Source organism: Syngnathoides biaculeatus, chromosome 7 (genome assembly GCF_019802595.1).
Source record: "Syngnathoides biaculeatus isolate LvHL_M chromosome 7, ASM1980259v1, whole genome shotgun sequence".
Lineage (NCBI taxonomy): Eukaryota > Metazoa > Chordata > Actinopteri > Syngnathiformes > Syngnathidae > Syngnathoides > Syngnathoides biaculeatus.
This window is the reverse complement of record NC_084646.1, coordinates 471,670-498,796: the sequence shown is the minus strand read 5'-3', so window position 1 is coordinate 498,796 and position 27,127 is coordinate 471,670. Positions and strand designations below refer to the sequence as shown.

At 43.9% G+C, this 27,127-nt stretch overlaps 1 protein-coding gene across 16 annotated transcripts in view; it reads right to left on the bottom strand.

Annotated features, from left to right (window-relative positions):
* The window catches only part of nlgn1 (neuroligin 1), a 290,450-nt gene that overhangs the window by 83,489 nt on the left and 179,834 nt on the right, over positions 1-27,127 (bottom strand). For 15 of the 16 annotated variants that reach the window (XM_061825528.1, XM_061825529.1, XM_061825516.1 and 12 more), the window contains 2 exons: positions 18,736-19,097; positions 11,114-11,274 (listed from right to left, as the gene is read on the bottom strand). In XM_061825528.1, coding sequence (XP_061681512.1) covers positions 11,114-11,274; positions 18,736-19,097 — 523 coding nt within the window. The remainder of the gene's footprint in view (positions 1-11,113; positions 11,275-18,735; positions 19,098-27,127) is intronic. The other variant, XM_061825526.1, reaches the window with a different exon arrangement.

Below are 27,127 nucleotides of genomic sequence, written 5' to 3'. Positions count from 1 at the left end.
GATTTGCTCTGCTTTGCTTAGAGGGAGTGCTGGAGGGCGCTCCCTCTGGGGACTCCATCATTTTGCTGGGTGACTTCAATGCTCACGTGGGCAATGACAGTGAGACCTGGAAGGGTGTGATCGGAAAGAATGCCCCCGTCCCCCGATCAGAACCCGAGTGGTGTTCTTTTACTGGACTTCTGTGCTCATCATGTATTGTCCATAACGAACACCATGTTCAGGCATAAGGGTGTGCACGTCCACTTGGTATGAGGACACCCTAGGTTGCTGTTCTATGATTGGCTTCGTAGTCATGTCATCGGACTTGTGGCTGCATGTCTTGAACACTCGGGTGAAGAGAGGGGCGGGGCTGTCAACTGATCACCTCCTGGTGGTGAGTTGGCTCCGATGGTGGGGGAAGATGCCAGTCCAACATGGCAGGCCCAAACGTACAGTGACGATCTGCTGGGAATGGCAGGCAGATTCCTCTGTCAGAAGGAATTCCAACTCCCACCTCCGAAAGAATTTTGCCCATGTTCCGGGAGAGGCAGGAGACATCGAGTCCGATGTTCCGCTCCTCCATTACTCAGCCAGCTGACCAGAGGTGGGGCTGTAAGATGGTCGATGCCTGTCGTGGCGGCGACCCCCGAACACATTGGTAAACACCAACAGTGAGGGATGCCCTCAGGCTGAAGAAGGAGTCCAATCGGGCATTTCTGCCGTGTGGAACTCACGAGGCAGAACTACCGGCTGGCCAAACGGAATGGAGCTTCGGTGGTCGATGAGCCAAAAACCGGGCATGGGAGTAGTTCAATGAGGAATCTCAGGAGGAGGAAGCAGTGGACTGTCAACACTGTGTATCGTGAGGATGACCGCTGCTGACCTCGAATCAGGATCTTGTGAGTCGGTGGAGAGAATAGTTCAAAGACCTCCTTAATTCCACTGAAACACTTTCCCATGAGGATGCAGATTCTGGGTTCTTCGATCACAATTAAAAATTAACACAAAACATAGGTACGAAGACAGTTTAGTTCTGTGTTACACGTGCTAATGAACAAAACAACGTATTATACCACAGTCTGAATTAATGTTATACGTTCCTGTAGGTGAATGCTGTTTCCAGAAATGTTCAAAAGACGAGAGGCAGAAGGCAGGGTGGCGGAAAGCGAGTATTACTTGTCCAAAGAGTGGATGGTTGTAAGACGCTCTGTTGAAAAGTCCGCCTGTCCTTATTTAGGCACTTTTAGGAAGTTCCACAAAGATCTGTGTCCAATGACATAATGGAGTCCCCTTGTTTTTAGAACGTTCAACAAAAGGTATGGGTATGATAACGTAATAAAGAAGTAATAAGAAAGAGAATAAAGAATATAGGACATTGGGGCAGCGACTCTGGATGAGCACACTGGGGTGGCGGCCCCCTTTTTTAAAAAGGGGGACCTGAGGATGTGTTCCAACTAAAGGCAGATCACACTCCTCAGCCTCCCTGGTCAGGTCTTGTCAGGGAGGCTGGAGAGGAAGGTCTGTCGGGAAGTAGTATCTTAGATTCAGGAGGAGCAATGTGTTTTTTTCCTGGGTGTGGAACAGTGGACCAGCTCTTCACCCTCAGCAGAATCCTCAAGGGTGCACGGGAGTTCGTCCAACCAGTATCCATGTGTTTTGTGGACTTGGAGAAGGCGTTCCACCGTGTCCCTCAGGGAGTTCTGTGGGTGGGTGGGTTGTTTTGGGTTCTTTGGGAGTACGGGGTACCAAACGCCCTGATATGGGCTTTTCGGTCCTTGTCCAACTGGTGTCAGAGTTTGGTCCGCATTGCCGACAATAAATCGGAATCCTTTCCGGTGAGAGTTGGACTTGGCTTCCAAGCCTGCTCTTTGTCACCGATTCTGTTCATAACTTTTATGGATAGAATCTCTAGGCGCAGCCGAGGCATAGAGTGTGTCCAGTTTGGTGACATCAGCATTGTATCTCTGCTCTTTGCAAATGATGTAGTTCTTTTGGCTTCATCAACCTGTGATCACCAATGCTCACTGAAGCGGTTCACAGCTGAGTGTAAAGCAGCTGGGAGACTCAGCACCTCCAAATCTGAGACTATGGTCCTCAGTCGGAAAAGGGTGGTGTGCCCTCTCCAGGTCGGGGATTAGATCCTGCCCCACGGTGAGGAGTTCACGTCTCTTGGGATCTTGTTCATGAGTGAGGGAAGAATGGAGCAGGAGATCAACATGCGGATCGGTGCAGTTTCTGGAGTGATGTGGACTTTGTATCGGTCCGTTGTGGTAAAGAGGAAGCTAAGTTGAAAGGTGAAGCTCTTAATTTACCAGTCGATCTACGTTCCTACTGTCACCTATAGTCACGACCTGTGGGAAACATCGACGTGTGCACTGTGCTCAGGTCACTGGCACCCATTGAAGTTACATGACGTATTAAAAGAATCAGATTAAGCATTTACATTCCCATCAGAACACTTTTAACAATTTTAATTCAGTGTTTTTGCACAAATGAAAATCAACAAAGCCAGCAAACGTTCTTTTAACCCTAGAGAACCCATGGGCTCACATATTTAAAGAAATGCTCTGCGTTGATGAAATGTCGAATATTTTGTTAAGCCATTACAAGTATAAGCATATGCAGAAAAATTCTGGTTAAAAAAAGTGCAAATAATAACTTTAATGTGCTCTTTTATCCAAGTAATTACATTTTTGTATGGTCGGCAACATTTTGACTATTTTTACGAGATCACGTGACTTAAAAAACAGGAAGGGCGTATCATGTGCATCAACAAAGGCTTGGTCACAAATCACTTCCTACACAATCACAGCACCAATTTCTTGGATTAATCGTCTGATGAAGAAAGCAGTATCAGTTGATTGGGAAGACGGAGGAATATATCCATACAGATTTGAACCTGTGCCTGTTCCACCCAACAAGTGATAATGAAGTGATTTTTGGCTTGGTGGAAGTTGGGAGTGTTGACATAATGATGGTGAAGGCATAAAAAATTTTAGTATTGAGGAGTTTAGTTATGTGACATGATGAACATCTTCTAGCTGCATAGCTTGCCCTGTGTCGCTTTGTACTTGAACTACTACTATCACATGCACAAGTGGCGTCGCTGACTGGTGTGCTTCCCGGCAGTAGTGGCTGTGGTGTCCCTTTGTCCTGCTCACCAAATCGATCAATACTTTTAAGTTGTTATGACATGCTTCCTTTGTGATGCGGAATTCTGGAGTATTCCCAGGAGTGCCTACAACAGCACGAGAAAGACCGTCAACAGGGCTTATTCACACCGCACCACTGCTTTGGGAGAAAGTACACTGGTTGGAACAAACTACACGGACACCTGCTCCCTTTCATCTTTGAACATTTGGAAATTTCTGGAATATTCGCTGGAAGGAACATTTGCCTGTTTGGGAACATTCGTTCAATTTTGGTGACTATTTGCCAGTTTGACTTAACTACTCTATCTTTGAACTTCAATTTTGTGGTCGTTATTTATTGTGTTTCTGTTGTATAGTTGTGTGATTAAATTGTCTTAAACGCAATACAACTACCTTGTCGTATTTTGCCGGTTCAAGCAAAGGGGATGTTAGGCTAAATTCACACGTAACAGTCCACAAAATGTTCACTGCATATACTAACTAACTAACTAACTAACTAACTAACTAACTAACTAACTAACTAACTAACTAACTAACTAACTAACTAACTAACTAACTAACTAACTAACTAACTAACTAACTAACTAACTAACTAACTAACAGGCCAGGCGGCCTGTTAGTTGTACAGCTCACTGTGACCACACTTCGCTAGCCACTGGGTCCTTAAATGTTTCTTTTTCTTACTGGTCAGAAAATGCCACCAAGCCTTCCTCAGATTATTTCTATACGAATTATTTCCCGATAGAGTGGGGCATTTTCATGTGTCCCATGGTTGTGGTAATGCATGTGATGACACGACAAATTCGTCATGATTTCTTTGTTTACGTATAGAATACATCACATCCGCGCAAGTAGGTCATGTGACTTGCCAAAATGTCGGCGCCCATGAAAATTCACATTTGGGTGCCGCGGAAACACCGATGATGCAGCAGTTCTGCGACGATTTCGAGAGGATGGTGAAGACATTGCAAAGGCTCATCCCAAAAGAAAGGCTGTGTCAACCTGACATTAACTTGGTCCTTTGTGCCAGATCCCAAGACGCCTGAGGATTCCAGCGGGTGTGTTAAAAACCAGAAAGACCGTAGCCACAGCTGACTCCTGAGTCAAAAGACCCTTTCCAGGACTGGTGTGGAGCTCACCGGCTAGGATCCAACAGAGTGAAGACAACAGGATGAGTTGAATTTTAGTTCCAAAGAATTATGATTCAAAAAGACTGAAATCAGTTCAAAGAATAAATGACAGGGAGTCATTAAACGTGTAAGATGACATGATTGAATCTTTTGGATACTAGTCAATGACGAGTAATTTAAGGGCTGAGAGTATTCTGATAAATTCCACAAGAAGTAGGATGACAGTGTCCTGTGTTCACTTAAATTCTGTGGATAAATAGCTTTGCAAAATTCCATAAACACCCTAAGCCTGTGTGTGTAGGAGAAAATTGTGTGAAAGGAAAATACCACTATATATAGTTTCAGTCGTAAACTTAACACGCCACTGTCGGGGGAAAAAAAGGCAAGAACTATCCACTTAAAAGAGTTGAAGGGAGAATTACTACAGTGGGAGGTTTAAGTGTTGTTCTATCGAACAAAGCAATTTTTAAAACATTCCTAGAAGTTGTTGACTGGTCCAAATTGACTAAAATGGGGAAAAATAATAGCAGAGAAAAACTTAAGAGTCACATCGCAGTGTAAATACAGGAAATATATCGATAATATTAGATCTGACACAATATAAACATTTAGATATATGGATATCCGAACATAATTTCACTGCTCTGTTTAATAGTCAGAAAATAGCGACCTTGCAAGTCAAAAATAAAAAGACACAAAAATACAAAGAAAAACGACAACATACATGGCTATGACGAGAGGGAATATAGGAGGAAAATAGCATTACATAGAGAAGAGGTGTAGAGATGGTCCTGATGACTTGCCGGTGGAGGTAGGGAAACAATTTGGAGAAATGGCTGTGGAGTTTTTGACCAACTTATTCAACAGAATACTAGCGGGCAAAAAGATGCCTGAAGAATGGAGGAAAAGTGTTCTAGTTCCCATTTTTAAGAACAAAGGGGATGTTCAGAGCTGTGGGAACTATAGAGGAATAAAGTTGATGAGCCACACAATGAAGTTATGGGAAAGAGTAGTGGAGGCTAGACTCAGGACAGAAGTAAGCATCTGCGAGCAACAGTATGGTTTCATGCCTAGAAAGAGTACCACAGATGCATTATTTGCCTTGAGGATGCTAGTGGAAAAGTACAGAGAAGGTCAGAAGGAGCTACATTGTGTCTTTGTGGATCTAGAGAAAGCCTATGACAGAGTACCAAGAGAGGAACTGTGGTACTGCATGCGTAAGTCTGGTGTGGCAGAGAAGTATGTTAAAATAGTACAGGACATGTATGATGGCAGCAGAACAATGGTGAGGTGTGCCTTAGGTGTGACAGAGGAATTTAAGGTGGAGATGGGACTGCATCAGGGAGCAGCTCTGAGCCCCTTCCTGTTTGCAGTGGTAATGGATAGGCTGACAGATGAGGTTAGCCTGGAATCCCCTTGGACCATGATGTTCGCAGATGATATTGTAATATGCAGTGAAAGCAGGGAGCATGCAGAGGAACAATTAGAAAGATGGAGACATGCACTGGAAAGGAGAGGAATGAAGATTAGCTGAAGTAAAACAGAATATACGTGCGTGAATAAGAAAAGTGGAGGGGGAAGAGTGAGACTACAGGGAGAAGAGATAGCGAGGGTGGACGACTTCAAATATTTAGGGTCAACAATCCAGAGCAACGGTGAGTGTGGTAAGGAAGTGAAGAAACGGGTCCAAGCAGCTTGGAACAGCTGGCAAAAGGTGTCTGGTGTGTTATGTGACAGAAGAGTCTCTGCTCGGATGAAGGGCAAAGTTTACAAAACAGTGGTGAGGCCGGCCATGATGTACGGATTAGAGACGGTGGCACTGAAGAAACAACAGGAAGCAGAACTGGAGGTGCCAGAAATGAAGATGTTGAGGTTCTCGCTCGGAGTGAGCAGGTTGGATTGGATTAGAAATGAGCTCATTAGAGGGACAGCCAAAGTTGGATGTTTTGCTGACAAGGTTCGAGAGAGCAGACTTCGATGGTTTGGACATGTTCAGAGGCGAGAGAGTGAGTATATTGGTGGTAGGGTGCTGAGGATGGAGCTGCCAGGCAAAAGGGCGAGAGGAAGACCAAAGAGAAGGTTTATGGATGTGGTGAGGGAAGACATGAGGGCAGTTGGGTTTAGAGAAGAAGATGCAGGAGATAGGCTAAGATGGAAAAAGATGACACGCTGTGGCGACCCCTAACGGGACAAGCTGAAAGGAAAAGAAGAAGAAGAGAAGAGGGGTAGAGAAAGAAAAAAGAAAATGAGCCAAATGAGCAGAAAGAAAAAGTACGTGAACAAATGGACCATAAGTTGAGAGAAAGAAAATTATATGTTTAATTGAATAGATGATGACGAGACAGGACTGACATCATGACAACAAAGGAAAATTAAAAATAAAGAACAGAGAGAGGGGAGTGTCCATGCTCCTCTCTACCCTCAACTGCCTCTTCACAATATGACGTGACATGACATCAAAAAGAATAACGACATCAATTGAGACGGACTGGACTTGGTCTAAAACTTTAAGGGGAGTGTGCCGACTGCATGTCAGGACATACAAAAAAAAAAAAAAAAAGAGCACCTTGCGTGCCTGTCCCTTACATGTTACTGTATTCCCTCAGATGAGAGACAATAATATTTGCCTTAGTAGATAGAATTAATGCTTTCTTCTCAACCCCAGTGGGTATAGAATGCCAAATTTGGTTTGCATTTAGATTTGGAGAATAAATTCCAACCCCCGAGGACAGTCGAGTCTTGGTTTATTGAGATGATGTACTGATTGCTTACCCTGATTAAAAAAAAAAAAAAAAAACATGAAAAAGACAATGGCTCTTTTAAAGAATTTGGCTGAGGAAGGGCACAAAGCAAAAAGAAACTCCAAATTTGCCAAGAACAGGTTAAACATTCTTCAGGCTCCAAAGCCACAATATAATATATATATATATACACACACATATATATATATATATATATATATATATATATATATATATATATATATATATATATATATATATATATATATATCATTTTTGGGACTGACAAATTACTGCGGAATTTGGCTCCCAAATTTTTCAGAATTAACAGCTCCCATTACACAAAATGATGTATGGGGAAGACTTAAATGTGACATCATTGTTGAAATGGAGAGCTGAAGCGGAAAAAACATTTTGCAACATAAAGCAAGCATTCGTGACAAGGCGGTCTTGGCTTTGGCAAGTTGCGATAAGATTTTTTTTTCAAATGATCAATTTCAAAGGTCACTTTCTGATCTCATAGAAATAAGTGCATCAACTGTTTTGTATCACCCTCTGCTAAACTTGACATTTCCATCCCAAGCCAGACACCTGTCATGCATGGTGACGCTGTCGCCATAACCATGTCACAATAGAAACATCTAGAACTCTTAATGCAGCAACATTGTTGCCACTCCCGGAAGATTGAACAAAACATGATTGTCAGAAATTGGCAAAGAGAAAAAAAAGGCAGTAGTGACTTGAAAGACCCTAACCCTAACCAATTCTAATAGTGAATGTTGTGTTTGTATTTGGGAAAACAGAATTAGAATATGCCATAGCCTCAAAAGACACGAGTTTAAAAGCACAGAAATTGCCACTACATTATTCTGCAAAAGCAGAACTAGTAGCACTAACTAGGCATGTAAAATAATGAAGGGAAGAAATGTAACAATTTATATAGACAGCAAATATGCATCTGCAACAGTGCACATTTTTGTGCAGAACTGTAAAAATAGGGGGATGATTTCCTCCACGGGCAAAGTAACGTGCAAAATTGTTAGTTGAAATGCTAAATGCAATACAACTGCCAAAAACTGTTGCTGTAAGCAAACGCGTTGCACATATAACAAACAAAAAAATCATTTAATCGGGAAATGCTTTTGCTGATAGATTCATAAAGGAAGCTCCATCAGGGAAAAACTCAAATTATGATAATTGAAACAGGTACAAATCTAGAATTAGATACTTTATGAGAAATTCAACAACAGTCTAAAAATGGAACAAGATGTTTTGGGGGGTAAAACACAAAAAGGGGCGATTGTGAAAAATAACATCTATGAATGACCAAATAATAAACCAGTCCTACCAAATGAACCTCTAAATTGAGACATGAGCAAAGCAAAGTAAAGCAAATGTATTTGTATAGCGCATTACATACACAAGGTAACTCAATGTACTTTACATGATTAAAAGTATTTGAAAACAAAGCGATAAAACATTTAAAATGGGATAAAAACAATAAAAATGACAACAAAATATATATATCAAAAAAGCATTATACACAAACATACACAAAAAATAAATTGAAATAAAATAAACATTATCTAAATTGTCCACATGGACTTTAATGGATATAACCTAAGTGATAAAAAAAAAATATTGCTTGGTCATGATACATGCATTCTCAAAATGGATAGAACTCTTTCCAACAAAGCATCCCGATGTATTGACGAAGCACTGGTATTTGCCCAAGTTGGACGGTAAATTTCAGGTTTTGTTGACAACACTCAACACTGTAAAAATAGGTTAACTTGAATTCATTTGCAAAAAGGTCATTTCAGCCTAGGATCCGATACGGAAGGTGAGCTAAGACTGGCAACAATCTGGGTGTAGATTTATAGTGTCTGAAAATAGTTAACGGCCAGTGAAGAAATATAAAGACACCAAACCTAGATGAAATGCCTACCCTTAAGTGGTTAGGTCCCGAAATGGGATGCTGTGGAGTGGTCACAACCATCATAACATTCTTCCTGCTTTTGAGATATCTGTGAGGTGTCAGAATGTTGTCCTGCAAAGAAAAACCCATCACACTCCAAAAACTAAATGATCTATAAGTGGGTTCTCATGCATGTGAAGATGATCCAATTATTTATTTGGCATAACTGTGTGCGCACCGGTAAACTCAACCGGTCCTATAATCATCCCATGGTCAATTCTGACAGAGGGAAAAACAAGGAGCAGTGTTTCAGTCAAACTAAGTGGTATATAACGGAATGGACACCATCTTAGGGTTCATCAACGGCAAGATGAAGGAGCACCTCCGTGTGGGACAATAGGTTGAGTGTGTTTGGCAAATACAAAGCACTTGTCTCATTTATTTTAATTTCTATTGTAGTTTTCACAGCCATTTTGACCTTGTGTGGATGTTGCTCTATTCCATGTCTATGCTCTCCTAAACAAAATAATTACTACAAAAATCTCATCCATAGAGAACAAAATGGTGCAGATGTATCTTTTGCTGGGGACAAATCATGAGGGAATATTCCAGCTGACCTGCCTGATCCGTTTCCAGATCCTGGCTGTAATGACAATGCATAAACCAAACATTTTTCTTCAAGTTTAATGTTTGTTCTCATAAAGTAGTCAAAGATGTAACGAAGTCATTATTTTGGGTGATGTCAGATTTGAGCAAATATTAGATAAACAGGAGGGAAAATGCTGGATTAATTGGATATAAAGTTATCTCATATTTGCTCTCTTATTATCTTTTCTCTTATTATCTCCTGAGATGTGCTTAAACAACGTGATGCAATCAAGAGGCACATTGGGTGCCGTGGAAACACCAGACAATGATGGAGCAGACAACATAAAGACCGTAATTATCTCGAGAGGATGGTAACGACATCACAAAGACTCATGTTGTCTTTTTTTTGTCATAGTTGCTTTGTTTATCAACTCACAGTTGTTTGTCATGTTTGCTTTGTTACGTTGCGGATCGCACTAAGGAACAAAAAGGAGGATTTGTGGAGATGTGGGCAGAACGGGTTGGAGATGGTGACGCATCCCACGTTCTCCTCCGAGCAAAAGTTCCACTAGTCTCCCTTCGTTGAAAAATTGTACTTTAAATGTCCTGGGTTATGTGAGCCTGTCTCTCACCGAACTCCATATCACTGATCACGTCACTGAAGCTCTCTGGACTGCCATACATTGCGTAAACCTGACACTGGTTTCCTTCCACATCCCAAAAACATGCATTAATTGGAGACTCAAATTGCCCCTAGGTGTGATTGTGAGTTGTCCATCTCCATGTGTCCTACGCTTGGCTGGCAACCAGTTCAGGGTGTACCCTTCCTCCTGCCTGATGACAGCTGGGATAGGCTCCAGCACTCCCGTGACCCTTGTGAGGATAAGCGGCTCAGAGAATGGATAGATGGATGGATGGATGTGATGCTTGAGCTCGTTCAGCTTCCATTCTGTCCACACATTTCCTTCTGAAAACTCGCTTGGTACTTTAGCTTCGCAACACATTTTTTATACCAGATCTTTCTTGTTCGAAAGTGCACATATTCCAGCTGTCATCGCATCTGAAAATAACAGAATTTATTTTTTTACTTTTGCCACTATTATCGAGGATAAACATAAGCAGTGTGTCTAGATCGTCTTTGCTCTACTTTGCCCAGATCTCTTTGCTCACATCGGTGGCAGTTGGGGCATAAGGACATTGTCAATTTAAACACCGTTGACAGGCTGCATGAGTATGTATGTGAATAATTGTGGCATTGGATAAAGCAGTCACCCCTCTTATTGAATCACACTACAAAATGGCACAAACTGTATGTATGTTATACTTTCAATTCGGGTTGCATTTTTCTTTTTTGTGCACATCGCAGAATGTCTCTGCGCAGAGACCACATCAACAGTGCACATATGCGCAATTTCAGAGCTAACCAACAGTTTGAAATTTTCTGTGACGGGGCAGAAAAATAATTAACGCCCTAAAGGAGGGCACGGCCAAAAAAGTTTGAAAACCACTGATCTAGTGCTTGGCATTGACTTGGGATTCCAGAAGGCTCACAACGTTCACAACGCGTGAAGCAAGTCACATAACAGTACATTTGTGGAACTGTACCCAGTTTTGGCGAAGTTGGTCCAATACGTCATCATCACAGCACTGAGCATCACATCATTCTTTGAGAAATTGCAGGGAAATAGCTCAGTTGGTCCAACCATTGGCAGGCCAAACACATAGGGGATCTCATCTCCATGAGAAGCATCAGCCCATGGTGGCACCTAATGAGTAACATAGTTATTTGGGCAAACTACAGTTGGTCAGTGTTACATCATATGACACAAGATGGCAACAGAATAATTTTAATGCCAACAAGAATCAAATGTTTCTTACAACCGATGTTTCTTACAACCAACGTTTCTTACAATTACAATGAAGATAGGACATTGTGCTAAACAAATAAAAACAGAATACAATGGCTTGCAAATCATGCTGAACCTATATGTATTTAATTGAATAGACAATTTTATGGCTGCAACCCATGGAAAAAAGGTGAGAGGGGTGGCAGGGTTAGGGTTAAAATGTGTAAAATATCCACATGGGCTTGGGAACACTTCAGAAAACCAATGCCAGTAAATACAGTTCAGCGCTACATCCTTAAAGGTCTACTGACACGTAAAGCAGGATTTTTTGTATTTTTAATGAAAAAAAGGTAGCTGGAATGGACCCATCCGTTTTTTTCACCAGTCAGTTTTACTGGTGGGAAAGTAGCTGTTTTTTTCCTTTATGTCACCCAAAATGCCATCTCGTTGTATTGCTGGATATTGCTCGAACACTTGGGAGGATGGCTTCACTCTTCACACATTTCCAAAAGACCCGATTTGTTGTGAAAAATGGATTGCACAGGTGCAAAAGATGAGAGCCTCGTGGGTGTCCAAATGACAGGTTTCTGGGCTGTCACTGAGTAACACAGAGTTTCAGCTCCCTCCAAAGTTTTTCTGGGGATGCCAGAAACTTGATATGCTTCTTACAGAGCCAATCCTTGGTTTTCCTGGCTGTGTGCTTCTGGTCATTGTCATGTTGAAAGACCCAGGCACGACCCAGCTTCAATGCTCACCGAGGGAAAGAGGTTGTTCTCCAAAATCTCACAATACATGGCCGCGGTCATCCTCTCCTTAATACAGTGGAGCTGCCGGTCCCATGTGCAGAAAAACACCCCCAAAGCAGGATGCTACCACCCCCATGCTTCCCAGTAGGGAGGATGTTCTTGGGAAGGAATTCATCATTTGTCTTGCTCCAAACACGGTTAGTGGAATTATGACCAAAAAGTTCCATTTTGGTCTCATCTGACCACAAACCTTTCTCCCATGACTCCTCTGCATCATCCAAATGATCCTTCGCAAACGTAAGACGGGCATAGACATGTGCTGGTTTCAGTAGGGGAACCTTGTGTGCCATGCATGATTTCAAGCCATGACGTCGTAGTGTATTACCAACAGTCACCTTGGAAACGGTGGTCCCAGCTCTTTTCAGGTCATTGACCAAGTCCTGTCATGTAGTCCTGGACCGATTCCTCACCTTTCTAAGGATCACTGAGACCCCACAAGGTGATATCTTGTATGGGGCTCCACGTCAATTGAGATTGACCGTCATGTTCAGCTTCTTCCATTTTATAATGATTGCTCCAACAGTGGACCTTTTATCACCAAGCTTTTTGGCAATTTCTCTGTAGTCCTTTCCAGCCATGTGGAGTTGTACAATTTTGTCTCTGGTGTCTTTGGAGAGCTATTTGGTCTTGGCCATGTTACAAGTTTGAGTCTTACTGATTGTATGGGGTGGACAGATGTCTTTATACAGCTAACGATCTCACACAGGTGCATCTGATTCAGGATAATACATGGAGTGGAGGTGGACTTTTAAAGGTGGACTAACACGTCTTTCTTCTTCTTCTTTTCCTTTCGGCTTGTCCCGTTAGGGGTCGCCACAGCGTGTCATCTTTTGCCATCTTAGCCTATCTCCTGCATCTTCCTCTCTAACCCCAACTGCCCTCATGTCTTCATTCACCACATCCATAAACCTTCTCTTTGGTCTTCCTCTCGCTCTTTTGCCTGGGAGCTCCATCCTCAGCATCCTTCTACCAATATACTCACTCTCTCGCCTCTGAACATGTCCAAACCATCGAAGTCTGCTCTCTCGAATCTTGTCTCCAAAACATCCAACTTTGGCTGTCCCTCTAATGAGCTCATTTCTAATCCTATCCAACCTGGTCACTCCGAGCGAGAACCTCAACATCTTCATTTCTGCCACCTCCAGTTCAGATTCCTGTTGTTTCTTCAGTGCCACTGTCTCTAATCTGTACATCATGGCCGGCCTCACCACTGTTTTGTAAACTTTGCCCTTCATCCTAGCAGACACTCTTCTGTCACATAACACACCAGACACCTTTCGCCAGCTGTTCCAACCTGCTTGGACCCGTTTCTTCACTTCCTGACCACACTCTCCATTGCTCTGTATTGTTGACCCCAAGTATTTGAAGTCGTCGACCCTCGCTATCTCTTCTCCCTGTAGCCTCACTCTTCCCCCTCCACTTTTCTCATTCACGCACATATATTCTGTTTTACTTCGGCTAATCTTCATTCCTCTCCTTTCCAGTGCATGTCTCCATCTTTCCAATTGTTCCTCTGCATGCTCCCTGCTTTCACTGCATATGACAATATCATCTGCGAACATCATGGTCCAAGGGGATTCCAGTCTAACCTCATCTGTCAGCCTATCCATTACCACTGCAAACAGGAAGGGGCTCAGAGCTGATCCCTGATGCAGTCCCACCTCCACCTTAAATTCCTCTGTCACACCTAAGGCACACCTCACCATTGTTCTGCTGCCATCATACATGTCCTGTACTATTTTAACATACTTCTCTGCCACACCAGACTTGCGCATGCAGTAGCACAGTTCCTCTCTTGGTACTCTGTCATAGGCTTTCTCTAGATCCACAAAGACACAATGTAGCTCCTTCTGACCTTCTCTGTACTTTTCCACGAGCATCCTCAAGGCAAATAATGCATCTGTGGTACTCTTTCGAGGCATGAAACCATACTGTTGCTCGCAGATACTTACTTCTGTCCTGAGTCTAGCCTCCACTACTCTTTCCCATAACTTCATTGTGTGGCTCATCAACTTTATTCCTCTATAGTTCCCACAGCTCTGAACATCCCCTTGTTCTTAAAAATGGGAACTAGAACACTTTTCCTCCATTCTTCAGGCATCTTTTCGCCCGCTAGTATTCTGTTGAATAAGTTGGTCAAAAATTCCACAGCCATCTCTCCAAATTGCTTCCATACCTCTACCGGTATGTCATCAGGACCAACTGCCTTTCCAGTTTTCATCCTTTGTAGTGCCTTTCTGACTTCCTCCTTAGTAATCATTTCCACTTCCTGGTCCTTCACTCTTGCCTCTTCAACTCTTCCTTCTCTCTCATTTTCTTCATTCATCAACTTCTCAAAGTATTCTTTCCATCTATTTAGTACACTACCGGCACCAGTCAACACATTTCCATCTCTATCCTTAATCACCCTGACCTGCTGCACATCCTTCCCATCTCTATCCCTCTGTCTGGCCAACCTGTAGAGATCCTTTTTTCCTTCTTTCGTGTCCAACCTGGTGTACATGTCTTCATATGCCTCTTGTTTAGCCTTTGCCACCTCTACCTTTGCCCTACGTCGCATCTCGATGTACTCCTTTCGCCTCTCCTCAGTCCTCTCAGTATCCCACTTCTTCTTCGCTAATCTCTTTCCTTGTATGACTCCCTGTATTTTGGGGTTCCACCACCAAGTCTCCTTCTCCCCTTTCCTACCAGATGACACACCAAGTACTCTCCTGCCTGTCTCTCTGATCACCTTGGCTGTCGTCGTCCAGTCTTCCGGGAGCTTCGGTTGTCCATCGAGAGCCTGTCTCACCTCTTTCCGGAAGGCTGCACAACATTCTTCCTTTTTCAGCTTCCACCACATGGTTCTCTGCTCTACCTTTGTCTTCTTAATCTTCCTACCCACCACCAGAATCATCCTACATACTACCATCCTATGCTGTCGAGCTACACTCTCCCCTACCACTACTTTACAGTCAGTAACCTCCTTCAGATTACATCGTCTGCACAAAATATAATCTACCTGCGTGGTTCTACCTCCGCTCTTGTAGGTCACTATATGTTCCTCCCTCTTCTGGAAATAAGTGTTCACTACAGCCATCTCCATCCTTTTTGCAAAGTCCACCACCATCTGTCCCTCAAAGTTCCTTTCCTGGATGCCGTACTTACCCATCACTTCTTCATCGCCCCTGTTTCCTTTACCTATATGTCCATTACAATCTGCACCAATCACAACTCTTTCGCTGTCTGGTATGCTCAGAACTACTTCATCTAGTTCCTTCCAGAATTTCTCTTTCAACTCTAGGTCACATCCTACCTGTGGGGCATAGCCGCTAACCACATTATACATAACACCCTCAATTTCAAATTTTAGTCTCATCACTCGATCTGATACTCTTTTCACCTCCAAGACATTCTTAGCCAGCTCTTCCTTTAAAATAATCCCTACTCCATTTCTCTTCCCATCTACTCCGTGGTAGAATAATTTAAACCCTGGTCCCAAACTTCTAGCCTTACTACCTTTCCACCTGCTCTCTTGGATGCACAGAATATCAACCTTTCTCCTAATCATCATGTCAACCAACTCCTGTGCTTTTCCTGTCATAGTCCCAACATTCAAAGTCCCTACACTCAGTTGTAGGCTCTGTGCATTCCTCTTTTTCTTCTGACGCTGGATCCGGTTTCCTCCTCTTCTTTGTCTTCGACCCACAGTAGCTGAATTTCCACCGACGCCCTGCAGGTTAGCAGTGCCGGGGGCGGGCGTTGTTAACCTGGGCCACGACCGATCCGGTATGGGATTCTTTAGATGAACGCTCATATTTGTTTGGCACAGTTTTTACGCCGGATGCCCTTCCTGACGCAACCCTCTGCATTTATCCCGGCTTGGGACCGGCCTACAGATTGCACTGGTTTGTGCCCCCATAGGGCTGCATTGTGGACTAACACGTCTTTGATTGTCAGAATTCTAGCTGATAGACACATGTTCAAATACTCATTTGCAGGTGTATCACACAAATAAATCGTTAAAAAATCATAAATTGTGATTTCATGATTTTTCTTTATAGATTATCTCTCTCACAGCTACAATGAAAATTTCAGACCCCTCCATGATTTCTAAGTGTGACAACTTGCAATATAGCAGGGCGTTCCAACACTTATCTTCTTCACTGTACATAAAACTCTGTGTGAACGGTGGTTTATTTTCTTTTTTTTTTTAAATACACATTGGACTCATTTGAGAACAATGCATATAAAAAAAGGTATGTCGGGGAGAGGTTGGCCGCAACACCCTTCCTGTATGTTGGAGACGACTCCCTGTCGTTTTTTTTTAATACGCATTTTTCTCAAGTGAGCCAATTTGGCATTATAAATACTTCTTGGGATTTTGAGATTGAGAAGAATAACTCCTACCTGAAGTGAAGTGATCGTTACACAATCATGTATATTTGGTCGGGCACCATCCATCACGTTTAATTCCCAAAATCCATCCATCTTTTCCTGTCTTTTCAGCTGGTATTCCATAGAAACATCTTTGAATATCTGTTGTAACAACCAACAGCACAACAAGTCTAGGGTATCGTGAATATTCTGCTCTGGTTAAATCTCCCTCAGACTGTCGATCGAGTAGCTCTTTTGGACCGGCAATATGGCGCCGTGAAAATGGTGATGTCACGTGCACAGGCTCTATAGAGCTATTAAAAAAAATAATAATTGGGGGGGACTTCCTCTCAGGAGTAACAAAAGATCAGCGTCATGATAACTTAATGATGTACATAAGTCAGTGGTGCAAAATGTGTCATCGCTCGCAGCCGCGGGCGACATCATTGTCTTCGTTGCTTGCGGCCTCGGGCAGCATCATTGTTGTTGCTCGGAACCGCGGGCAGCGTCTCCGTCGTCGTCATCGGCGCTGTGTAGGTGGATTGGGTGGGGATGGTTTGGCCACGTGCGATTTGGCCATGTGCGAGAGGAGAAAGGAGCCCCCCCTCCCCACACCCACACCCCCTTACCACCACCACCACCAGCCACCGCTGTTTCGCCCGGAACGGATCCTCCTGAGTTCGCTACATGCTGTCATACATACTGCTGGGGTGTCTGTTGTTAGTTAGAAGAGATGTGCATGTCATCTAAAGATGGCTCGAAACGATAGGGTAATATTGCCCCGATCATTCCACTCGATTGAGAGATGTTCTCTTCTTCGAAAAGAGCTTCCGTGTTAGAAGGGCCATCAGAAAAATCCGCAAATCTCTGTTTGTCTTCCATAGCAGGTGGTACAGCGTCTTCTCAATGGTGACTGTCGCAGTGTGACAGCTGTAAATAACATAGCAGGCAATATGGCTACCACTTGGATGTCGAGTGAGACTTCCGCAACTTTGCACATAAATGACACGCTCACCGCTATTTATTTTTTCATATAGACATTGAAGTGAATAATATTATATGTCATTTTCAAAACAATTATTATATAATTAAAACTATTTTACAATGTATATAGGCATGTCAGTAGACCTTTAAGTGTAACTTAAAATGGTACCATGCAAAGCAAAAGCCATTTAGCAACAACATCAAGAAACACTGCTGGATTCTCAGGGCCCGAGCTCATCTAAGAGGGACTGATGCAAAGTGGAAAAATGTTCTTCGGTCCAATGAGTACACATTTCAAATTGTGATTGGAAATTGTGGCTGTTGTATCCTCTGGGGCAAAGAAGGAAAGAACCATCCAGACTGTTATTGCTGGAAAGTTCAAAAGCCAACATCTGTGAGTGTAAGGGGATGTGTTTGTGCCAATGGCAGTGGTAACTTCCAGATCTGTGGAGGGACTATTGATTCTGAAAGAGCGGCTCCAACTAACTAGACAAATTCCCTTTTTTTTTTTTACATGGCAAAATAAAGACTATTCTAGTTCTGACATTCTGGCACCGAAGAAAGACATTGGCAAACCACATTCTGCACGTGTTACAACAGCGTGGCTTCGTAGTATAAGAGTGGGGGTACTACATTGGCCTTCATGAAGTCCAGACTTGTCTCCCAATGAAAATGTGTGGCACATTATGAAGCGTAAAATACGCCTGTTGTCCAGACCCTTGACTGTTGAACAGCTGAAGCTGTAAATGAAGCCAAAATGGGAAAGACCTTCCACCAACAAATCTTCAACAGTTTGTGTCCTCAATTCCCAAACACATTGAATGATGTGAAAAGAAAAAATAATGTAACACAGCAGTAAACATGACACTCCCAGCTTTTTTGGAATGTCTTGCAGCCATAAAACTCATTAAAGATTATTTGCGAAAAAAAAGTTTGAACATTAAGTATCTTGTCTTTGTAGTGTATTCTATTAAATAGAGGTTGATCATGCTTTACAAATAAATCTATTCAGTTTTTATTTATGTTTAATACAACATACCAACTGCCTTTGAATTGGGGTTGTAGTATGAACTCCTAGAACTCAAAATGCTAGCTAGAATAACTGTGTTAAGAAGTGTTTCTCACTGAAAAACTGAAATAGAAAGGGAAAATATTTTTTTCATACTAGTGATGATTAATTACACATATTGTGATTCTGATGTACCACAGGGAAACAAAAATGCTAGAGACTCACCTGTTCTGTTTGACAGTGATGATAGAATGCATAGAAGTATGTAGGAGATCCGAAGCTAGAGTGCAGGTCTGCTGTGGCAACAGCTGGAGCTACCCACTGGTGATCAGTGAATAGGGCCAACAAGGTCTTCCTGCGTGTCTCTGGATTGTGCCGATCAGCCCAATCTGTGTACATAAACTTGATGGTCTCTCTGAGAATGTCTTTACCTTCTGGATAGCCATAGAGGTCATCCACAAAGCTAGACACAGCGTAGTCGAAGTCATTTGCCTGAACACCGTTTTCATTGTCCACGATGAGCTCCACAAATTTAAGACCCTCACCCTGGTTCACTCCGAGCATAATATCATAGTTTAGGAACTCACCTGAAAAAAAAGAAATTTTTGGTAAAATACACAAGTGGCAACATCTTAAAAAATAAATTCAGTCCATTAATCGTGTTCCATTAATGCAGTGTCAGGTCATAGTGACAGGAGCCTAAAGGGGGAAGCCCATGCTTTCCTCTTGCCAGCCACTTTCCAGGTGTTCCCAGGTCAAGGGACATGTACCAAATCTTCCCTGTGATATGATATGGAGGAGTAAAAGTGCAACTTCAAGCCCCTCCAGAATTTACAAGATTCTCACCCAATCATGAAGTGAGAGCCAGGACACCCAACATAAAAAAATATATTTCTGCTGCTTGTACCTTGTTTTTTCAGTGACCATCCATCCATCCATCCTCAACCGTTTTTCCGCGTCGGGTCACGGGGGCAGGAGCTCCAGTGGGGATGCTCGGAATTCCCTTTCCCCAGCCACTTCATGTAACCCTTCCTGGTGGATCTCGAGGCATTCCCAGGTCAGCCAAGAGACATATTCGGTTCGCTGGTGTCTTGTTCCCGTAAGGCATGCCAGGAAAAGCTCACCAGGAAGGCTTTCTCCCTCTCCCTCATAGGGAGAGCCCAAACACGCTGCAGAGGAAACTCATTTCGGTCGCTTGTATCTGGGACCTTGTTCTTTCAATCATGACCCACAGCTCGAGACATCGGTGAAGGTAGGAACGTTGATCGACTGGAAAATAAAGAGCTTCGCCTCTTGACTTAGGTCCCCATTTGCCACAACTGTTTGATACAAAGTCCACATCACTGCAGATGCTCCATTGATCCGCCTGTCAATCTCCCCCTCAATTCTTCACTAACTTGTGAACAAGACCCCAAGACACTTGAACTCCTCCACTTGGGGCAGAATCAAACAGGAGAGAACACACCACCTTTTTCTGACTGAGGACCATGGTCTCAAATTTGGAGGTACTGATTCTCCTCCCAGTCGCTTCACACTCAACTGCAAACAGCCCTAGTGAGCATTGGAGATCACGCCTTGATGAAGCCAAAAGAACCAAATCATGTGTATAAAGCAGAGATGCAACACTGAGGCCACCAAACCAGAACCCCTCTATGCCTGGGCTGTGCAAAGAGATTCTGTCCATAAAAGTTATGAACAGAATTGGCAACAAAGGGCAGCCTCGGCGGAGTCCAATGGGTCCGACTTATTGTTGGCAATGTAGACAGAACTCTGACACTAGTCATAAGGAGACCAAACAGCCCATATTCGGAAGTTCAGTACCCTAACCTCCCGAAGAACCCTCCACAGGACTCCCCTAGGTACATTGATGAATGGGGTCTCCAACTCCACAAAACACAAGTAGACTGGCTGTGCGAACTCCCATCCACCCTCATGGACCCTGGTGAGGGTGAAGAGTTGGTCCACTGTTCCGCAGCCAGGACGAAAACCCCATTGCTCCTCCTGAATCCAAAATTCGACTTCCGGATGGACGCTCCTCATTAGCAACCCTGAATAGAGCTTACCAGGGAGGCTGAGGAGTGTGTTCACAATCATGCCGTTATAGGTCACACTGTTATTGCCTATGCGGGCAGTGAAGTCCCCCACCACAATGATGGAGTCCACAGAGGGCGCGCTCTCCAGCATTCCCTCAAAGCACTCCAAAAAGGCTGGGTACTCTGAACTGTTGTTTGGTGTATAGGCACAGACAAAAATCAGGACCCGTCCTCCCACATGAAGGCATAGGAAGGCTTCCCTCTCATCCACTGGAGTGAACCCCAACATAGAGGTGCCATGCCGGGGGTCAATAAGTATCCCTACACTTGCTCGTGCCTCTCACCGTTGGGAATTCCAGAGTAGAACAGAGTCCAACCTCTCTCATGAGGACTGGTACCAGAGCCCAAGCGGTGCATAGAGGTGAGTGCAACAATATCTAGTCGGAACTTCTCTACCTTCTCAACCCAGATTTCCTGCCAGAGAGGTGACATTCCATGTCCCTAGAGCTAGTTTCTGTCACCATCAGATCGCCAAGGTCCCCAGTTATAGGTGCCGCCCAGCTTACGTTGCACCCAACCCCTCCGCCCACTCTCAGAGATGGTGAGCCCATGGGAAGGGGGACCATTGCCTCATGAGAGCAGGCCAGCCACCAGGTGCTCATCTTTGAGCCCCACCTCCAGGCTTGGTTCCAGAGGGGTGGCCCAGTGACCCGCATCTGGGAAATGAGAATCCTGAATTAATTTCTCTACACCATCATGGGGGTCTTTTGGCCGTGCTTTTTCTAGTCCCTCGAACCTATTTGGCATGGGTGATCCTCCCATGGGCGTGAAGCCCCAGACGACTTAGCTCCTTGGATCATCGGAACACACAAAAACCCTCCACCACGATAAGGTGATGGCTCAAGGAGGAACAAAGTTGAACTAATGACATATATTAACAATTGCAATGATGGATTTGAGGGTTATGGAGTGTTGAGGTGGGGCTTCCTACCTAGGGTTTTTCGCTGCCAGTGATAATTTGCCACTTGTAAGTTCTGTTTTCTTGTCATTTCTGGCATGTGACCAAAGGTTCTCGTGTAGGGGTACAAGCTGATTCTTAGAGTAATACGACGCAAATAAAAAGTCATCGTCCAAAAAAATACTGAGTTAAGTATTCAATAAAAAAATAAAAATAAAAATAAATAAATACTAAAAAAAAAATAACCTACCACTCCACTGACTCATGTATGTGAAAATTGTATTTCATTATTTTTTAGTCAGTGCCTGAATTTTAAATTTTAAAAAATCCCATAATGGAAATGTGCAAATTCAGATATCATCCTAAAATATTACTTTCACGAGAATAATCATGAAATGGATCTTTTTATGATAAGGCTAAACGGAAACAACCAAAACACGACTGTACCTCGTTCTCACAAGGTTGAACCTTTTGCAAAATGTATATTTCTGGTTTAAAAAAAAAACCAATTCTTTCAGAGTGAAGACTGGAAACCACATTTAGTTTCCTTCTTCACATTCATGACCCAAACACAAGATATGTAGCATAAACAATGCTCAATCAGATTTGTCATGCATTCATTGTATTGTGGGTTAAGTTATTGTTTACACTGAATCCTTCTGACGATGGATAAATTGAATAGGGTGACCTGATGTTTTGGTGGATCACTTCACTTTCAGTTTATTACAATTATTATGACTCCACCCCGATTCAAATAAAAAACTCATGCTTCTTTACAACAAACAATCGTGATGAAGACAAGGTTAAGTTGATGTCATTAAGTTCATGTCAAACAAAACAATACTGCATACAACAAGCAACCTCTTGTTGAATTTTTCGAATTAACTATCCATCCATTTTGTGGGTTGCCTATCCTCACAAGGGTCATGGGAATGCTGGAGCCTATCCCAGCTACCATCCGGCAGGAGGCAGGGCACACCCTGAACTGGTTGTCAGCCAAGCGCAGGGCACGCAGAGACAGACAAGTCGCACTCACAATCACACCTAAGGGCAATTTTAATCAATCCATCCATCCATTTTCTTAGCCGCTTATCCTCACAACCGTCGCGGGGAGTGCTGGAGCCTACCCCAGCTGTCATCGGGCAGGAGGCGGGGTACCCTCTGAACTGGTTGCCAGCTAATCGCAGGGCACATCAAGACTCAAAATCATACCTAGGGGTAATTTAGAGTGTCCAATTAATGTTGGATGTTTTTGGGACGTGAGAGGAACCCGGAGTGCCCTTAGAAAACCCGCGCAAGCACATAGAGAACATGCAAACTCTAGACAGATGGATCCGGGATTGAACCCTGGACCTCAAAACTGGATTGAGCATTCCCTATTTGTATTGGTATTGTTAGAATGTTGATAGCTTGATGGCAATGATAATGTTCCATTAAAAATAATCCACAAAGTTTTGGGTTGAGTGAGGGATCCATTCTCTATAATGGATAGGTAGGTTTTCTGTGCTGAGATGGAAGAATCCTTTCTTTTGCAGCAGAGAGAAATTAATGTTTTCGTAACGTAATTAGATATTTGTCATTCACAGTATTTTTAATATTATAAATAGTACATGGATTTTTTTTAAATGTTAGTTGACAAGTTTGAAAACATCCTTGTCATTATATATATATAAAACATAAGTCCCTATTGGGGCTTATGTTATAGACAAGGAAACTCGTGATTTTTAAGAAATAGGGAAGAAGTTTTTTCAATTACTATTTGTCAACCATAAAACACTGATTATAAAAGCTGAGGTGGGAAACAGTCAAAAACCTTAAAACTTTGATTAACAGAATGATAGCAAGTCAGCACATCAATAACCTTGCTTTGAATATGACAATGTGACACATAACTGAATTCTTTCATTTGAATTCAAACAGAGGACAGTGGTACTATCTGACCAAATGAATGGTTTTCATAGCAAGAGAAATATTTGATCACCGAGCATGGTGGAAAAACAAAACATCTTTAGACAGTCAAAACTGTATTTCAATTGAAATTCCAGTACTATAAATGCAAGGTTGGAGTTGACGGCTCTTCAAGTGGTACAATTTAGATTTACATCAAATGATTCTGAAATAGTATGTCTCTCAAACTTATACAGTAAGGTTGAACCATCTTTAACAAATCTTGCAAGAATTTCATTTAGGAATAATTTTTAATTTTGATTTTAAAGTAGCTATTATGAAAAGTACATGTAAAATTATTCACTTCAATGTCTATAAAAAAAAAATGAGCGTGTCATGAATGTGAGAAGTTGCAGAAGTCTCACTCAACATCCCAGTGGCGGCCATATTGCCTGCGACGTCATTTGCAGATGTCACACTGCAACAGCTGTCACCTGCTATGGGAGATGAACAAGAGAGATCTTTGGGTCTTTCTGACGCCCCTTATGAGACTGAAGCTCTTTTTGAAGAAGCGAACATCTCAGAATTTAGTGAAGTGACCGGGGCCATATAACGAGATCGTTTCGAGCCATATTTAGATATGCGGCTCTCTTCTAACTAACAACAGACTCCCCGACAGACGGAAAAGGAACCCGATGAAATATTCAAAATGACAGGCCTATAATTGTTTGATTTCCTCACTCTTTTACAAGTCTTGTGGATGTAGCGTACTCAGGAGGACCCATGACTGGGGGAGAGAGACCGCCTTTCTCGTCCCCGCATGCGGCCAAACCACCTCCCTGCCCGATCCCTGTTGGGGCTAACAGCGACTAACGGCGATATGACGCCTATCTTTTGTTGTGTTCTGAGACAAGGATTACGTCGTCAGATCCAAACGGAGCTTTTTATAATTACTGCTGCTTTCGGTAAAATACATGGACACCACCAATATGATGCAGATCTTTTATGTTCTGAGAGAAGGATTACGTTGTCGGACGCGGATTAAACTTTTTTATCAATTGTGCTGCTTTCGGACAAGTAGGAGGACACCACACTGCATCCCTGGAACATTCGCTGAAAATAACATTTGTTTGAGTTTTGTGACGACACGTCATTTTGCTAGCTTTTTTGTGAGCTCATGTTACAACTATTATTTGTTTATAGCTCTATACACAGCTACCTGTCATTTAGAACCCACAAAGCTCTTGTCCTTTGCACTGGTGCAATACATTTTTCACGACGAACCGGGTCTTTCGGAAACATTTGAAGAGTGAATTCAGCCTCCCGAGTGTTCAAGCACAATATATACCACATATACCATATACCAAGCCAGCATTTTGCCCAACACACAGAAAAAACAGCTAATTTCTCGCTGGTAAAACAGACGTCTGCAAAAAACGTCACTTCCTGGTTCTTCTCCAACACAAATGCCTCGAGAGAATTTTCATCATCGACACCCACTGCTCTCCTGATTTAGAGGTCCTTGTAATCTCGTGCAGACCCTTTTATCTACCGAGGCAGCTCACGGAAGTCATTGTGGGAGCTGTCTATATCCAGCCGGATGCTAACTTTAGCACAGCACTTTGGCGTCTGTAAACAAACACCAGCTAGCCCACGACGACAAAGTATTTATTGTTGCTCGTGACTTCAATTAAGTGTGTTTAAAGTGGAACTGACACCCAAAACATGAAATTTTGTATGTTGTTAACCCGCCCCAACACATTTCCACCACTATCCTTAATCACTCTTACCTGCTGCACATCCTTCCCATCTCTATCCCTCTGTCTGGCCAACCTGTAGCGATCCTTTTCTCCTTCTTTCGTGTCCAACCTAGTGTACATTTCTTATATGCCTCTTGTTTAGCCTTCGCCACCTCTAACATTGGCCCACGTCACATCTCGATGTATTCCTTTCGCCTCCCCTCAGTCCTCTCAGTGTCCCTCTTCTTCTTCGCTAATCTCTTTCCTTGTATGACTTCCTGTATTTTGGGGTTGCACCACCAAGTCTCCTTCTCCCCTTTCCTACCAGAAGACACACCAAGTACTCTCCTGCCTGTCTCTCTGATCACCTTGGCTGTAGCAATCCAGTCTACCAGGAAATCCTCCTGTCCATCATGAGCCTGTCTCAACTCTTTCCGAAAGGGCACACAAGATGCTTTCTTTCTCAGCTTCCACCACATGGTTCTCTGCTCTACCTTTGTCTTCTTAGTCTTCCTACCCACCACCAGAGTCATCCGACACACCACCATCCTATGCGACTGCAATCTTCCCTACCACTACCTTACAGTCAGTAACCTCCTTCAGATTACATCCTCTGCACAAAATGTAATCCAATGCATGGTTCTATCTCTGCTCTTGTAGGTCATTATATGTTCCCGCCTCTTCTGTAAAAAGGTGTTCACGACTCCCATTTCCATCCTTTTTGCAAAGTCCACCACCATCTGTCCCTCAAAGTTCCTTTCCTGGATGCCGTCCTTACCCATCACTTCTTCATCGTCCTCATTTCCTTCACCAACATGCCCTTTACAATCTGCACCAACCACAACTCTCTCTCTCTCTGTCTGAGATGCTCAGAACTACTTCCTCTAGTTCCTCAAAGAATTTCTCTTTCAACTCTAGGTCACATACAACCTGTGGGGCAGAGACGCTAATCACATTATACATAACACCCGCAATTGTCACGACCCATCGGAAGGGGGGATCCGGAGGAGGGCGCCATCCAGGCCACCAAACGCAAGGCGTCCGGGTGGACAGGTCAGGAGGACGACCCGAACGCCAAGCACCAGGGTCCCCACGGAGCGATTCGGCCGAACGAACTGTGAGGAACCAAACGGCGAAGCAGGAACCAGACCAAGGCAGGCAACTGCTCCGGACGAGAACCCCCCACGCCGTGGTTGCGAGACGACCAGGGACTGGTCGCCACCGAGGCTTGGTCAGGAGGCAGCCATGGATTGGTCAGCAACGAGGCCAGGTCCTGAAGCGGCTGGGAGCCCTCAGGAGCAAAGAGGATGATTGAGAGAAGGACCAGAGCCATGACCGCCACCATCACAGCCATCCTGAAGTCTCTCCAGCTCCGGGGTGGCTCCACAGAACTCCCTCGCTCCTGTCGCCGTCGAGACAAGGGCGTGGGACGGCCGCGGACCGGTCGCTGCTGGTACTCCTCCTCCTCCTGGACAGGAACGTGAGAAGGCGGCGGCAGCAGCATCACCACCTCCTGGACAGGAACGTGAGAAGGCGGCGCCAGTGCCACCTCCTCTTGGACAGGAACGTGAGAAGGTCGTGGCACCATCGCCACCTCCTGGACGGGAACATATGGACGTGCCCGTCGCCGTCGGAGCAGGAACAGGGGACAACCGCGGACCGGTTGCCGACAGAGCAAGAACAGGGAGCGACCGCGGACCGATCGCCAAGAGAGCAAGAACGGGGAGCGACCGCGGACCGGTCGCCACTGGGACTCCAGTGCACGGACGAGAAGACGTCGCCACCTCCTGGACAGCAACGTGAGGCGGTATCGGGTCGGTCCCCACTGCCATGTGAGCTTTCAGTGCAATCGTTGAAACGGCAACGTGGGCGTGGCACGGTGGCGCGTCCGTTCCCACTGCAGCGTGCACTTGGAAAGGTGGCGGGTCCGTTCCCACTGCAGCGTGCACTTGGCAAGGTGGCGGGTCCGTTTCCACGGCGACGTGAACGATAGTAGACAG